This window comes from Pithys albifrons, chromosome 1 (genome assembly GCF_047495875.1).
Source record: "Pithys albifrons albifrons isolate INPA30051 chromosome 1, PitAlb_v1, whole genome shotgun sequence".
In the NCBI taxonomy this organism is placed as follows: Eukaryota; Metazoa; Chordata; class Aves; order Passeriformes; family Thamnophilidae; genus Pithys; species Pithys albifrons.
Genome location: NC_092458.1, coordinates 23,107,488 through 23,122,981, shown reverse-complemented (window position 1 = coordinate 23,122,981; position 15,494 = coordinate 23,107,488). Strand labels below are relative to the sequence as shown.

Below are 15,494 nucleotides of genomic sequence, written 5' to 3'. Positions count from 1 at the left end.
CTTCTTAAATTCCTCCTGGGACTGTGATTTTACCACCTCCCTAGGCAGCCCATTCCAACGACTGATCGCCTTTTCTGTAAAGTAATTCCTCCTGATGTCCAACCTAAACCTCCCCTGGAGCACCTTGAGGACTGGTTGTCTGGGAGAAGCTGCCGCCCCCCACCTGGCTGCAGCCTCCTGTCAGGGCCCCCGACCCCCTCTTCTCCAGGACGAACACCCGCAGCTCCCGCAGCCGCTCCTCACGGGAACTGTGCTCCAGCCCCTTCGGGGAACCCAGTCCATGGTGTGACCGTCCCGCTGTTAAATGGCGCGGCCGCGAGGCCTTCCCCGGCCAGCAGGAACCGCACAGTGGGGCCGGGAGCGGGAGGCCGGGGCGGCGAGGCCCGGCTCGGGCCTGGCTCCAACCCGGGAGCACGCACGGCCCGGCCGCGTTTCCGTTCCCGTTCCCGGCCGCGTTTCCGTTCCCGTTCTCGTTCTCGTTCCCGTTCCCGGCCGCGTTCGCGTTCCCGTTCCCGGTCCCGTTCCCGTTCCCGTTCCCGTTCCCGTTCCCGTTCCCGTTCCCGTTCCCGTTCCCGTTCCCGCTCCCGCCGGAGCCGCCCCGGGCGCCCCCTGCCGGCCCCCCGCTGCGGCAGCGCGCGCCAAGGCCCCGCCCCCGGGGGACTGCCCGGGCCAATCCTGGCGTGCCCCGGCCGCGCGCGCCTCCCCGCCCCGCCCCGCCGCCTGCACCGGGAGGCCCCGGGCGCGTTTGCGGCGGTGCCGTAAAGCGCGGCGGGCGTGCGGGCGGGCAGCGGCGGTGCGAGCGGCGGGCGGGGCGGATGCCCGGAGGCGGCGGGAGCCCCGCGCCCGGCTCGCAGGTGCCATCGGAGGCGGGCGGGGCGGCGGCGGCCGGCAGGATGAGCCTGTCGCCGAAGGAGCTGTCGAGCCTCCTGAGCATCGTGTCGGAGGAGGCGGGCGGCAGCACTTTCGAGGGGCTCTCCAGCGCCTTCCACCACTACTTCGGGAAGGCCGAGCACTTCCGTCTGGGCTCCGTGCTCGTCCTGCTGCTGCAGCAGCCCGACCTGCTGCCCAGCCCCGCGCAGCGGCTCACGGCGCTGTACCTGCTGTGGGAGATGTACCGCACCGAGCCCCTCGCCGCCAACCCCTTCGCCGCCGTCTTCGCGCACCTCCTCAACCCCGCGCCCGAGCGCGGCGGCGACGAGGCGGAGCGCACCCCGCTCTCAGGTGTGTCCAGCGCCGCGGAACGGGGGTGGGCACTCCCGGGAAAAGCGGTGGGAATTGTCCACGGCCGGCGGTTCTGGGCTCGGTGTCAGACAGGCCGCGCTGGGACGTCACCGCGCTCCGCAGCTGCCCGGGGGAGATGGGGCTCCTCGCATCAGGGGACATTGTCACTCTCTGTGTATGTGTGTATGGCCAGACTTCGCGAACGCAAATTTGGGCAGGGCTCTCCCCAGGTGGGTGTGCCCTTCCAGCCTGCACAGTGGATTTTTTAGGTGAGGCACAGCGTGCGCAGAACTGGCCCCACCGTTTAAGTCCTGAGGTCCATCTGCCACGGCCGAGCGAGCTTGGACAGTGACAGGGAAGTCCTCAGGACTGTCACAGCACCCGGTACTAACCGGGGCTGACCCTGCTGAGCATCCGAGATGTGACGGGATGGGATGGCAGGGAGGCATTGAACTGCCGGGGGACGGTCCCCATTGAGACTGGAACTCAGGTCCTTGGGATTCAGAGTCCAGAGTGCTCTCCTGTACACCACGGGACCGCCCTCTACAGCTTCCTAAAACGAGGTTGTAGCCATGTGGGGTGTGGTGACCAGGCATTGGAATGGGCTGCCCACGGAGGTTGTGGAGTCACTGTCCCTGGAGGTGTTTAAGGTGCCATAGTCTAGCTGACATGATGGTGTTTGGTCATAGGTTGGTCTCGGTGTTCTCAGAGGTCTTTTCTAACCCAGCTGATTCAGTAATACTAGTGTGACAGTGTTGTGTAAATCAATTTCTAGAAAAAAAATAATCTGTTGGAGTGAGTCCAGAGAAGACCCACAAGGGTGATTAGAAGGATGGAGCACCTCTCACTGCGAGGAAGGGCTGAGAGAACTGTATTTGTTCAGGCCTGAGAAGGCTTCAGGGTGACCTAATTGTAGCCTTGCTGTACCTGAAGGGAGCCTACAAGGAGGCTAGAGACAGACTTTCTGTAAGGACCTGTAGTGACAGGACAAGGGGGAATGGCTTCCAACTGAAAGTAGGTATATTTAGATTAGCTATTAGGAAGGTGGTGAGGCACTGGAACAGATTGCCCAGAGAAGTGGATGCCCCATCCCTGGAAGTGGCCAGGCTGGATGGAGCTCTGAGCAACCTGGTCCAGTGGAAGGTTGGACCAGGCGGGGGGGTTGGAACTAGGTAGTCTTTAGTGCTGCTTCCAGTCCAAACCATTCCCTGATTCTGTGAAGTGTGACATCAGGTCAGTTCACAGGTTGTCTGGATTGCAAAGCGTGTTCATAAACCCCCGTGAGCAACTGACCATCAGATCCTGCACGTTGAGATGCATCATCCTGATCAGTGTAGTGCTGCATTTTGCATTGCTTTAGGAACTGAGTAGGTAACAATTTTCTCTGTACACAGACTCACCAGCTGTGCTGACCTTGCCATAAATAGTACATCAGTTTGCATTTTACTTTTGCTTGTTCTACATGAAGTACATGAAAACTGTTAATGCTCCTGCATTAAAAACCAGGGATCGTTTTTCACCATGTCTCCACAGGCTTCTTACCTCCCATAACTCCTCCAGAAAAATTCTTTCTTTCTCAACTGATGTTGGCCCCTCCTAGAGAGCTGTTCAAGAAGACTCCTCGGCAGATTGCTGCAATGGACGTGGGGAACATGGCCCAGTCAGTGGATATAAGTGGGCTTCAGCTGGCATTAGCAGGTAAGAAAGGTTTGTGGCTGTGGTTCTCTAACTGTAACAGGACTGTGAGTTACCTGAGAAACTGTGCTAAATATGGAAGAGTTTAAACTATGCTTTAAGATTTTCAAGCCCTTTTTCCAACACATGGAGAAACCTCAAGCAGATACTACATGTTAACTCTTTCATTCTCCTTAGCAGGTAGCTTTATAAGCATGTATGTCACTGTCTTAAACATGAGAGCATTTTGCAAGTTTGGAAGGTTTTAATCTGAAACTTTGTGGGGTTTTTTAAGGGTGGATTTTTTTTTGCTTATTTTTTGTTTATTTTGTGGAGAGAGGGGTTCTGTATTTTTATCCCTTTTCCCCCTTTGCAGTATTTCTGGTGTGAGAGCAGCAGCATAACTGTCACATTACTGCCTTGTACTGGTACTTCAGCTGTACCTGGCAAATTGACTATTAAAATTATTACAATTATATTATCAGTTAGTGATAAAGTTAGACCTTGCAGCATTAGCTCAAGAGTGGGAAAGTCATCTACTGTTACTGGATTGAAAAGAAAAGCAATGTGATGCTTATCCTTTGACAGGAGAACAGGAGGAGGAATGTGATTGTTCAGGTCACATTGACTGATGAGTCACACCTGGAGCTAATCTGAAACATAAAATACTGTTGGGAACAAGGAACCAGTTTGAACACCAAAAAATAGTGGTTTTTTTTCCCCTAGGTATGGGCAAATACACCTGCCTGCTTGAAAACTGACCATCCCAGTTCTATATCTGCCTTGTGGTTTATTGCTCTGATGTAGGGCACTGTTTACACTTTCTCTGTCCTGCAGTTGTGTCTCGGTATTGTCATTTCTGTAGACTTTGACACTGACTTGAAATGCTGTGCCTTGTTCACAGTGTACAAATGTCCTCTGGTGTCCTCCTTAGCTGCTGTTTCCAGACTGGGATCTTTTGAAAATGCAAATTGAACACCCTAACATGCAGTTGTGGGCAAGACAAAACCCTTGTGGTTCTTGTTCTGTTCATCCTGTCTGTATTTTCTAGAATAGCAAATTCAGATTTTTGCAAAACTTCAGGTAACTTTAGATTTTTAGTGTTAAGGCATATGTGATGCCTTAAGAAGCCTGGAGGTTTTTTCCTTTGTTTTTATTTGTTTTGCCCGTGGTACTATGTTTGCCTTTTGAATATTTTGTTCTCATTAAAAATTAAATCATAGAATTGGAGAATGGTTTGGGTTGGAAAGGATCTTAAAAGATCATCTCATTCCACCCGCCCTGCCCTGGGCAGGGACACCTTCCACTGGACCAGGCTGCTCAAAGCCCCATCCAGCCTGGCCTTGGACACTTCCAGGGATGGGGCTTTCACAGCTTCTCTGGGCAACCTCACAATGGTAGTTGGATGAATGAGTACTCTGGGCCACATATTTTAATTAGTCCTTTTTAAAAATAGAAGTCAATGGTGGCTGAAAGTACAATACAAAGTCATTAATGGTGCTTTGCAAAATTAAGCCCTAAACATGTGCATGTATCATTGTTTAAATAATCCAGTAACCATGCACAGCTAATTGCATATGAGCAGTAGTAGCAGTTATGTAATAAAACCAGCTGCACCTGGAAAAGCTTTATGCTGTCTTACTCAGGCTTCTCGCTGTAGCTGCTTAGAATAACTGTTTGCTTTCTAATCACTTTCTTAGAAGATGGATATTTCACTTGTTTTGCAAAGTCTGTGATTTTTTTCACAAGTATTCAGTGTATTTCTCCTGATGGTTCCATATGCAGGATGAAGCTGGTGCAGGATGGTGGCACTTGGGTGCAATGTTTGTGGTGTTGTGTTTAAACGTTTACCCCCATGTTTCCCAGAATGTACCAGCTGTAAGACTTGGTAGCCCTTCAGAATGTTGGTCCCTGAGATGAACTGAGGGCTATTTAGAGCAAGATGATTTTGACTTGCTTTAGCACATACATGCTAAAGCAACTGAAATAATTTGGAAAGCATTAATACTTTTCAATCAGTTTGTGTTTCCCAATCCTTCGTTTTGTAAACAGGAAAAAGTACTTGACTTGTCAACTTGAACTCACTGTGACAATTCACTTGCAGGTATATGGTATTTCTTCTAGTTTTGATTTTTCTTTTTTGTTGTTAGTGTTTGCTGCCCCCACATAAAAAAAAGTAGGATGTTGGAACAGAGCATCCTGGGAATGAGTATTGAAACTTGCTCTGCTCTCCTCTCCATTTGATCTACAGAGAGCTAATTCAAGTTTTGGTATCGCCCTATAAGTTCTTTTTTGTTGATCTGGTGTGTTACCTGATCAAAAATGTCATTTTCTCCTAGTTACAGGGATGGGTCTTCTGGCAGAGGGCCCTAAGTGTTTGTCTGCTAAGCCTTATTTGATCTGGGAGTATTTGACCTCTACTGAAGTTTTAATATATTTTAGAGCTCTCTTAAGAATCAAAGGAAATTTCTTTTTACCTGTAAAAGGAAAAAAATAGTTCCATAAAGGAACTTAAAGGTTTGGTTTCAGTTTAAATTTTTAAAATTTAAATGTCTTAGTTCATGTTGCTGTATTATTTTCTGTTAAATACCTTGGTCTAAATTCTTCCTTCTGCTTTCCTGAAGCTGTTGATTCAGCCCTAATTCTTGAAGCAGTGAGGGGTTCTGAACTTCTGAGCTTCAGTGCAAATAACTTAAGGGCTCAGGCAGACTTCAGAAATCAGTGAATTGAAATACTTCTAATCAAGCATCAGTAATAATTTCAGATTATGAGGTTACGAACAAGTCAGTGACTTACTGACTGATGGATAAATGAAAAGATAGAAAAAAATGCCCAGTGCCTTTTCCCAACTCCTGTACTTAACTTGTTAAATCACCTATTCTGTTCAGTGGTTAAGTGAAAGTACTTACAAGATGAAGTTTGCAACTGATCGTTAAGTAGATGACATGTTTTATAAACCAGCTCATTTGAACTTCACTTTTAAAATGTTTTTTTTTAAATAACTGAGAAGTATGCTGGTTGTTGCCTTTCATAGAAAAACACACCCTGCTGTGCTGCCTTGGGAAGCATAGATGCAAATGTTTGCATTATGTGAAATAGCTGGATAAAGTAGGACAGAAAGCCAAAAAATAAATTAGCACTCGGTGATGCTTTGTTTTGATGATCCTTTTGTCACTCACAGTTCCGGCGTCCCTCACAGGTTTAGTTGGAGTCATATGAAATATTTCATGTGCATGGGAAGCTGGAAAAGGTCACCGTGGTTACAGAAAAAGAAGCAAGCACTCTTTGCTTAGAAGTGTTGGGGTACACAAAATATGACAGCACTACACTCAGTCAGGAAAAGAAGTGGAGTTTAATTTCATGTGAAACTTTTTCAAGGGGTTTCTTGTGTGGTACCAACAGTGTTGGACTTGAGATTGCTTGAGGCTTAATTTGCTGCCTGATGTTTTCTGTTAACGGCGTAGATGGGGCAGAGTGTCTGGTGTGTTTCTGTAGTGGTTTTTTTTCTAGTTTTTGTCCTTTGGAGTTTTCTTGCCAAAGCAATGGAAATATGATCTCTCAAAATAGTACAGAGAACACAGAAGATCTGCCACCAAGTCTTCAAATACAGAAGGGTGATTAATTGTGACAGAAGAGCGTGTAAAAATCTGACACTGCAAGTATTGAGCCCCATATTTTCCTTTTGGCCAATTTTTTAAAATCCTTGGCTGTATATACTAACCTTAATACTATTTTTATGTAACTTCTGTACTTTGGCCTTTAGAGAGACACTTTCAGCTCCTTTCAGGTTTGCTTTAATGACAGTGTCTGTAGAATCACTTAACAGTTAAAACTCCTTGTTTTCCATAAGAGCACTGACCGTGGCTTGGCAGTGAATGCGTATGTAGGTTAGGCAGTGCCACAGAAATGGGTTGGATAGATTTGAATTGCTGACTTCAGGTCTAATGTGGTCTTTGTCTTCTGTAAATGGATCCGTGTAGATTTCTCACTTTCCTGCTCTGAGAAGTGATTACAGAACTAGATACACCATGTGAACTCTTCCAGGAGTAGCATGGGAACCTACTATTGTGCTTGAGATGCAGATTACATAAGTTACTTACCTTTTCTCAAGACAAGACTACATTTAAGATTAATTTCTATTTCTTCTTTATCGTTGCTGTATACCTCAGTCCCTTGCCTGTCAGCTGGCCCTCTCCCTGCTAGCTGCCTGACACTGTACTAAATTTCATGTTATTGTTATCTGGTTTGTTTGTTTTTTTAAGCTAGTTCCTTTTTAAAGCTGCTTGTTACTCACTACCTTTAGTATTCGAGGCACCTGTTTCAATTTTATGCTTTAATATTCATCTTTCAGAACGCCAGTCCGAGTTGCCAACACAGAGCAAGGCCAGCTTCCCCAGCATTCTCAGTGATCCTGACCCAGATTCTTCCAACTCCGGTTTTGACAGTTCTGTTGCTTCCCAGATCACAGAAGCCCTAGTGAGTGGACCAAAACCTCCCATAGAAAGTATGTGTGTTTTCACATCTTTGTTTCTGTAACATGGCATGCTCTGTTACTGTACTTGAGATAAAATGTAATGGAATTCAGAAGTACGAAATGAGAATTAAGATGAATGAAACAGTGTAAAACTGCACTGTCAGACTGCCTCTAGATCAGATTCCACAGCACTGACATTTTCAGACTTGGAAAAATCTGACGTCTGTGCCACCTCTTGGCTAACACATCTTAGACCCTGCACTAAGGTCTGCATTGGCTGGTGACACCTCCCAAGGAAATGGTTACTGTGGAAGGGAAAAAGACCATGGGATCAGTAACTTTGTAACCTGAATGAAGAGGAAAACAAGACTGATGTAACTGTATCAGTAAAAATCAGAAATAAATGTTTTTCTGCCAGGCGAATACGTTTGGAATGCTGTTCTCAGTGTTATAGTGGCTTAAAGAAATAGGAGCTTTTCTTTTTTACTAAGATAAAACTGAATACCCAAAGCTTAAGAAAACATTTCCCATTGTTGTGATTTCAGGTCACTTTCGACCAGAGTTTATTCGACCACCACCTCCACTCCACATATGTGAGGATGAACTGGCATGGTTAAATCCAATCGAGCCAGATCACACAATTCAGTGGGATAAATCAATGTGTGTTAAGAACAGTACTGGAGTGGAGATAAAAAGAATCATGGCAAAAGCTTTTAAAAGTCCTTTGACTTCCCCACAACAAACACAGGTAAGTATGATGCACTTTCCTGTGTAAAATGATTCTCTTAACAAGCTGTCTAACTCATGTATTTTGGAAAACTTTGACCACTTTAATTGATCTGTTTCAATTCAGGAAACTCCATGTACTTCAAATTGTTAGAAATCCAAGAATTTTGCCTTGGGTTTGTATTACTAAGGAAGAAATTCTTAAACTGCATAGCAGTGACTGGACATACTTACAGTCGATCAATAAGTGGCACTGATACTTTTCTGTGTGGAAAAATCTTCATATAACTAAGTTGTTCCTGTTTCTGTGGAAGCTTCTGATAAATAATTATTTCAGAAATACCAACACCAAATTTTTTTTTCTCAATTTGATAGTATTATCCCTGATTTCAGTGGACTTTTTCATAATCATTATCCTGACACTATAAAATAACCCTTATTTGCAGAACTTCTGACAACAGTGAACTTGAAATTGATACTTCTTTGTCCTGGACAGGAAACTGAAGAAGGCTGAAGCTTTTCATGTGGGTTTTTTTTTCTCTCCCCTCTTTGCCACCCACTGATAAAAGACTACTAAATGCCTTATTAAAGGTTTTATAGGCACAGTTGCCTGTACATAGAAGTTTTAAATTAGACCTCCAGTGTTTTTCAGTAGAAAAGCCTAAATCTAAAGGGTTATCACTCTCCCATATCTTAGCTGTATTATAGCACTTTCTTCAAACAGTAACATGAATAGTTGAGGAAAAACATACTGAGAGTTTTTGGGTTTTTTTCTTCACAGCTTCTTGGAGAATTGGAAAAGGACCCCAAGCTTGTTTACCATATTGGTCTCACTCCTGCCAAATTGCCAGACCTGGTTGAAAACAACCCTTTAGTAGCTATAGAAATGTTGCTGAAACTAATGCAGTCTAGTCAAATAACAGAGTATTTTTCTGTCTTGGTCAACATGGACATGTCCTTACATTCAATGGAAGTTGTAAATCGGTGAGTAGGATCTCAAATGTAACAAGGTTTCATTAAGTATGTAAAACAAGTAAGTGAACAGTTACTAAGTGATTGTGAGGGTGGCCACAGGGCTGTATTTAGATGCATTCCAAACACTACCAAAAGAAACAGGAATGGAATAAATAGCTAGTCAGGTTACAGTGTAGGAAAAGGCTTATTTTCTTTAGAACACATGGTATTACTCTCTCTCTCTCTCTCAAAGTATTTCTCCTTTGAAAAGAATAAGGAAATACATATCATGTTGTGCATAACTTTGGCAGGAGCTTATAACTACTAGAAAATCATTTTTTCAAACTGTTTGTTACATTGAGCTCCAAACAGTATTAAAATGGGGTCACTTAAGAAAGTCTCACTGCAATCTATAATACATCTAAATGTTTTCTTCAGGTTCTGGTTAATGTATAAATTTCACTAGCAAGTAGATGTCCTGTGGCCCAGGAAGCTGCAGGTATAGTTCCTGACTTGCAAAATTACAGTTTGGTTTTGAACTGTAGTGACTGTCACCTCCCCTAATGGGTCACAAGAATTCATGTTCTTTTCTCATAACTAAAATTTAGCCTCATCTCTAACTTTCGTGTTTTCTTCCAACTGAGGGAGCAGTTGTGTTTTATTAGGACATCTGGAAAAATTCAATTTGATCCTTCTTGAGGCTTGCCTTTTTGGGAGATAGAAGACTACAGTGGGACAAAGGGCAGCTACAGTGAGAATCCTCCACAAACAGTTAATTCCACATGGCTAATCTGCCTAATCACAACTTGCATTCTTGATGCAGCTTAAGTGAACAAAAGGTGTTATTGTTAAATGGCAGCCCTGCTGTACGTTCATGCCCTGTTTTCATTGAGAATAACTACTGCATACAGATGCAACCCTTTCCTGAACAGAATGCTAGTCCTTTCAATAGGAAAACTTCTCAAACAGCTAATCCCCACAAACTACAGAAGTATCTCTCTCCTACTTTCTTCCATTTCTTTGCAATTACTGATTGTGAACTACTAAATCAGCCTTCTTTAGCAGGCTCTTTGCAGTAGGGTCAAATTGCACCTTAATTACCTGAAGGGAAGTTCTAGCCAGGTGGGGGTTGGTCTCTTCTCCCAGGCACTCAGCAATAGGACAAGGGGGCACAGGCTTAAGCTCTGCCAGGGGAAATTTAAGTTGGAGATCAGAAAAAATTCTTTCCAGAGAGAGTAATCAGGCATTGGAATGGGCTGCCCAGAGAGGTGGTGGATTCACCATCCCTGGAGGTTTTTAAACTGAGATTGGATGTGGCGCTGAGTGCTGTGATCTGTAAATGAACTGGGGCAGGACCACGGGTTGGACTTGATGATCTCAGAGGTCTTTTTCAACCCAATCGATTCTATGATTCTGTGATTTGTGGAAAGAAACCTATGGGAAATAAATCCCTCCCTACTGGTGCAGACTGACAGCAGTTACTGCCCTCAGTGTCCAGGATAGCTACACCACCACAGTATGGCTACCACAGGAACAACTTTCATCCAGCTGTCGAATGACTGTCAGTGCAAACAGGGAGACACTGATTTTTAAGTGAAATAAGACCAAAAATTGAAACTGCGCTTGAAAGTAAAACATGCACTTTTTTCCTATTGCCCCCCTTTCACTACTTGAGATAGGACTGATTGGAGTTACTTGCACCCTTAAGGCAGTTCTGCATTTAGTGTGTGTTTTTTCTTGTGAGCTGTACTGCTCTTTCAGTTAAGGAACAGTGGCAACTCAAATACACTGCTTGTCAGTATTAAAACAAATAGGTGTGCTTTGCTGTTAACCCTTAAATGCACCATACCATTCTTGGATGCAATAGTTCTCTAATTTTTCTGTAGTAAAGCTTTGAGATTATTGTGCATCATCAGTTTCTACTTAACTTTTTCATCTAGTGTGAGTCTCTGATTTGAACTGTAGAGATTCATATACTAGGGCTAAAACTTAAAACTGAAGGAACTAAGGAAGCTGATCTTTTGCAGTAATGAAGGAGTAATTCCAGTTGTATCCTTAAGTAAGGATTTCAGCATTTAGAATCAGTACATGCAATTCAATATCAATAAGCAAAAAGGTATTGCGGGGCTTTCTGCAGAAGAGTCTTGGTACTGGGACAGCTGGAGGGCCATGTTGTAAATTGGAAACTACTCTCAGTGGCTCATTTGTGTAATGTTCACAGGTGTGTCAGATATACTAGAAATCAATATAACAGCTTCTGTACTGTGTCAGAGTCAAAAAGTTTGGGACTCTTAGTAAAGAAATGTAAATATGTAGAAATGTCTGTGGAAGCTATCAAAAATCAGCTCTTTAAGAAAGCACTGGGAATAAATTTAATATCACAAGTGCAAAAGGATCACTGAAATTATGGTTTCATAAACCACTGGATATTTTTTATTTAAACAGGCTTACTACTGCAGTTGATCTCCCACCTGAATTTATTCATCTTTATATTTCCAATTGTATCTCCACCTGTGAACAGATTAAAGACAAATATATGCAGGTGAGTACTTGAATAAATTGGTTTGGGAAAAGTGTCCCATGTATTGCTCTGTGTAATATGGGCTGTGATTTTATAAGGCTGATAAGCATTAAGTCATTCTGTCTAACTGCTTCTTTATTTCAAAGGCACTTTTTTTTCCTAACATGCCATGCAGTTATTTATAGTGTTTAACAGATGGTCCTTCACTTTTTTAAGACTTCACAGGTAATTACTGTTCCCTGGGTTTTTTTGTAGACATCATACACTTCTTCCTGGCAAAACTGCAGTTTTATGTGACTGGGGTTCTTACATGCAAAAGGTCTATCTGTCATTCAGCCTCTTCTTAACCTATTAGTTTGCCTTCTGCTTAGCTGTAAGTTTCAAGTTTCTTTTCTACACAAGTGTGTCTAACACTTCAAGACCTCTAAGGTAACGCTACAAACCTCACATGGCAATCCTGCTCTTCAGTCATGACCTAGAACAGCTTACAGGTCTTTCGTCTTCCTAACACCATACTCTGCTTCCCAAGCCTGTCATGCTCCTCAGCACCAACATGCAAGTTGTAGCCACTTTAAGGATCCCTGACGGGGGAGGGTCAGGGAAAACACTGGGAGGTTTACACACCTTTGGCTTGCAGGGCTGTCTGCATGCTGTGTGAGGTACTTTCTTCTCTCCTAAACTGATCTGTTGGTTTCAGCAAGTGCCCAGTGGAACTTGTTTTCTTGGGACATCATTGGTGAAAAACAGTTCCACATTCAGTTTACCCAAGGCTTTGTCAATCTTGACCAAGTCCTGCCTCAGCTTTTTCCTCTGAATACTGCAGGACTGCAACCTCTTTATTCGCTTACAAGGCAGCTGTTTCTTTCCTTTAAGCTTTTTTGGTGTCCTCTAGTGTCTTCTCCAGCTCTACTACATCCTTAAGCTGCAGACACGAAAACTGTGTGCAGTGCACAGGGTCAGGTTGCAGAGGGCTTTGAGACAGCAGCAACCCCCCTTCTGTCTTGTTCTCAGCACCCTTCCATATGATGACTAACCATTTGTTACCTTCAGTGGCTTCTGATACTTCTCTGCTTTGAGGTTCTGCCAGATACAGGAGTGACTTGACCTGTGGGCTGCTGAATAGCAGCTGTGTCTGTTGTATTTGGTAGTTAAACAGGAAAACAGCAGCAGAGCTGGGCTGGAGCTGAGGATGCACCCAGAGTGGGAAACTGTGCTCCAAGGGGCTCATGCTTAGAACATGTAGCAGCTGTGCTTCAGGCAAAAGAAGAGAGGGCCAAGGAACACATACTGATCACTAAGTACCATGCAGATTTTGTAATGTGTATGAGGCGTCACAGACACAAGATGTGTTTTTTGACAAGCATGGAACAAAACTGGAAATGATTCTCGCAGACTGGGAGTCAGCCAGTATCTTGCATTTGTTCTTTTGTTCTGAGTTTCATGTTCCTCAGTTATTACTCTTGTAACTAACTTATGTTGCAGAGAAAGCATGTGATGCCTTTTGATTGCAGTGAGGGAAATCAGTTCTTCAGTTTCTGAATTCTCTTGTTACAGGTAGCAAATTTTGCAGTAGTAAGCTCAGTTCCTGAAAAAATAGCTGATAGCTTATTTTTAGTGCCAAATAATCTGAAATGCTTTGGACACTTAATCTTATCAAGTCCCTTAGTTGTGTCTGATAAACATCGTTCACATACATTGTTGCTTTTAGAGAAGGGTTTGGGTTCAACTCTCTCACAATATGAAGTGTGAGACCACTTTAAAGATGAAGATCTGTTTTTGTCCTCGGGGAAGAATGTGCTCTGTGTAAAGCAGATGGTGGTGACTGGATCTATGTGTAACAAATTGTAGGTGCCAGTTCCTAGACCTCCACTTTCCAACTCCCTGTGTGCTCTTCAAGGTGTTACATAAGCAGCTCTTAAGAAGGAGGAACACTTCCAAGATCCCCTCTTTTCACTGGATCAGGCAGGAAATGAACCATGAGCTCTGAGGCATGTTCTTGGATTAGGCGTGGCTGAAACTGTCTTTCCTTCTAAGATAGAGGGTCATTTGCTAATTCAGTGACAGAGCACTTTTCATGAAGGAAGTTTGGAATCAGTTCTGTTGCTGTCACTTCCTGTGTGGACTGCCTTGATCATGTGGTGATGGGAATTTTGAGATGTGAAGCTTGTTCATTTTTCCTTATGATATTATTGTAGAAAGTAAGACTAAGCAAGACCCAAAGGATGACACGATGTTAAGCAATGACCCCTTCTCTCTGCTTTTATTCAGAGATTATGTAATAAATAAAGTACAGTGCATAGGTGGGTCTGGTGCTTCATTTGTACATGGGATTAATCTCGAGGACACTTCTGTATCCAGAAGTACGTAACTATTAAGCAGAGGAATCCCTTTTTTAAATACAGTAGTATGAGAAATGGAAGAGTAGGGGCAGCACCTACAAAGCTGAAGTACAAGATAACTGCTGAGGCTAAACTGCTCCTGAGATGCCTCACTTGCACTGCTGAGAGCCAACAGTCGTAACTGACTTGGTCGCAAACATTTATTTGGATTATCAACAATCTCTCTTCTGTTTCAGAACCGCCTGGTACGTCTTGTTTGCGTCTTTCTTCAGTCTTTAATCCGAAACAAAATTATTAATGTACAGGACTTGTTTATAGAAGTGCAGGCGTTCTGCATTGAGTTCAGTCGGATACGAGAAGCAGCTGGGCTCTTCAGACTGCTGAAGACGTTAGACACAGGGGAAAACCCATCAGAAATGAAAGCATCAAAATAAAGTGACTGTCACTGGCAAAAAAACCCCTCTGGCCAGTGTTCTGTATCAATTAATTGTATATTTTAAACTTAAATTCCTAGGTTAATTACGTAATACATTATAAATAGCATTTTATGAATTTAAACAATAAATAAGGATTTTTCTGGTACCTGTCTGAGTTTGTGAAATGTGTTAGGCCATATGTATACTATTTTTACAATGGTTAGACTTCTATGTTTTATGTATGTCTTGAGATTCAGGCTCTAATTCCAGAGATAATATAAGTTATACTTAGCATTTTACAGCAAATTTAAGTATTAATCCACCTCACTGTTTTTGTGTCTAAAACTGTGTGTATAACTACAGTCAACTTGTTTTGCCCTTTTTTTACTGTGTAAGACCTTCTATGAGCTGGATACAACTCCTAAGAATGGGTGGTGGTTTTGGTGAGGGAAAGTCTATCTTGATACCAAGAAACTGCTAAAGGCTTATCTTTACATGGCAGAATTGAAGTGCTGGATGCTGTAGGCTCAGAGTTGTCTTTTCAAGATCACTGAGTATTTCCAAAATCGTGCCATCAGTAGCCACACCTATTTCATGCTTGTAAGAAGGTTTCAAAGTAAAGATGGTCCCATTTCTTCCATGAACATCCAAGGCATGAGCCTCTCTTCACACTTCTTAGCTTGCATTTGGTTGCTCTGTGGCTACTAAAGTTAAAATAGCATCTTCCTTCTAAAGCATAGAGGGAGAGTACCATTCATATGCTAAATTCTGGGTGTGGAGGAAACTGGGGATGGAGTCTGCTAAACTACTATTTCAAGCTGATAGTAGAATAGCTGCTGTTACTTAAACACAAGACTGAAAAGGGAGATAACGTGAAAAGCTGACTAGTTCCAATTTAATGCTGCTTGATAAATGAAAGCTGTTTTAAATCTGCACCTGCTTTTTAAATTTTTAAGCAGTACAAAATCGATAATGCAAGGTTAAGACTGTCTTTTGGCCTTCTCTTTCCAACTGATTTAAATTGCAGAATTGCTTGGATTGAAAATCCCACTGCTTGCTCATCTCATGCAGCATCTTTCAGTAAGTCCTGTGAGAAGTGTTCTTTCCTCATTAGGGATTAGACCTGTGTAGCTTCTCAGAGTACTGATATATCAACTAAAGCAGCATGT

At 43.4% G+C, this 15,494-nt stretch overlaps 1 protein-coding gene across 1 annotated transcript; it reads left to right on the top strand.

The window, feature by feature from the left end:
• Window positions 1-745: 745 nt before the first annotated feature.
• Window positions 746-14,491, top strand: CNOT11 (CCR4-NOT transcription complex subunit 11). Its single transcript, XM_071579900.1, has 7 exons — window positions 746-1,221; window positions 2,755-2,919; window positions 7,247-7,399; window positions 7,915-8,117; window positions 8,877-9,079; window positions 11,495-11,591; window positions 14,146-14,491. Exons 1-7 carry the CDS (start codon window positions 816-818, stop codon window positions 14,341-14,343), a joined length of 1,425 nt encoding a protein of 474 aa, XP_071436001.1. The 5' UTR covers window positions 746-815; the 3' UTR covers window positions 14,344-14,491.
• Window positions 14,492-15,494: the final 1,003 nt, after the last annotated feature.

What these genes read in the sequence shown, in the direction of transcription:
- CNOT11 (XM_071579900.1), top strand. Translation starts at nt 816, where the DNA reads ATGCCCGGAGGCGGCGGGAGCCCCGCGCCCGGCTCGCAGGTGCCATCG. An exon ending in GCTTCAGCTGGCATTAGCAG is followed by an intron (nt 2,920 to 7,246) that starts GTAAGAAAGGTT and finishes TTCATCTTTCAG; the next exon opens with AACGCCAGTCCGAGTTGCCA. An exon ending in TCAATGGAAGTTGTAAATCG is followed by an intron (nt 9,080 to 11,494) that starts GTGAGTAGGATC and finishes TTATTTAAACAG; the next exon opens with GCTTACTACTGCAGTTGATC.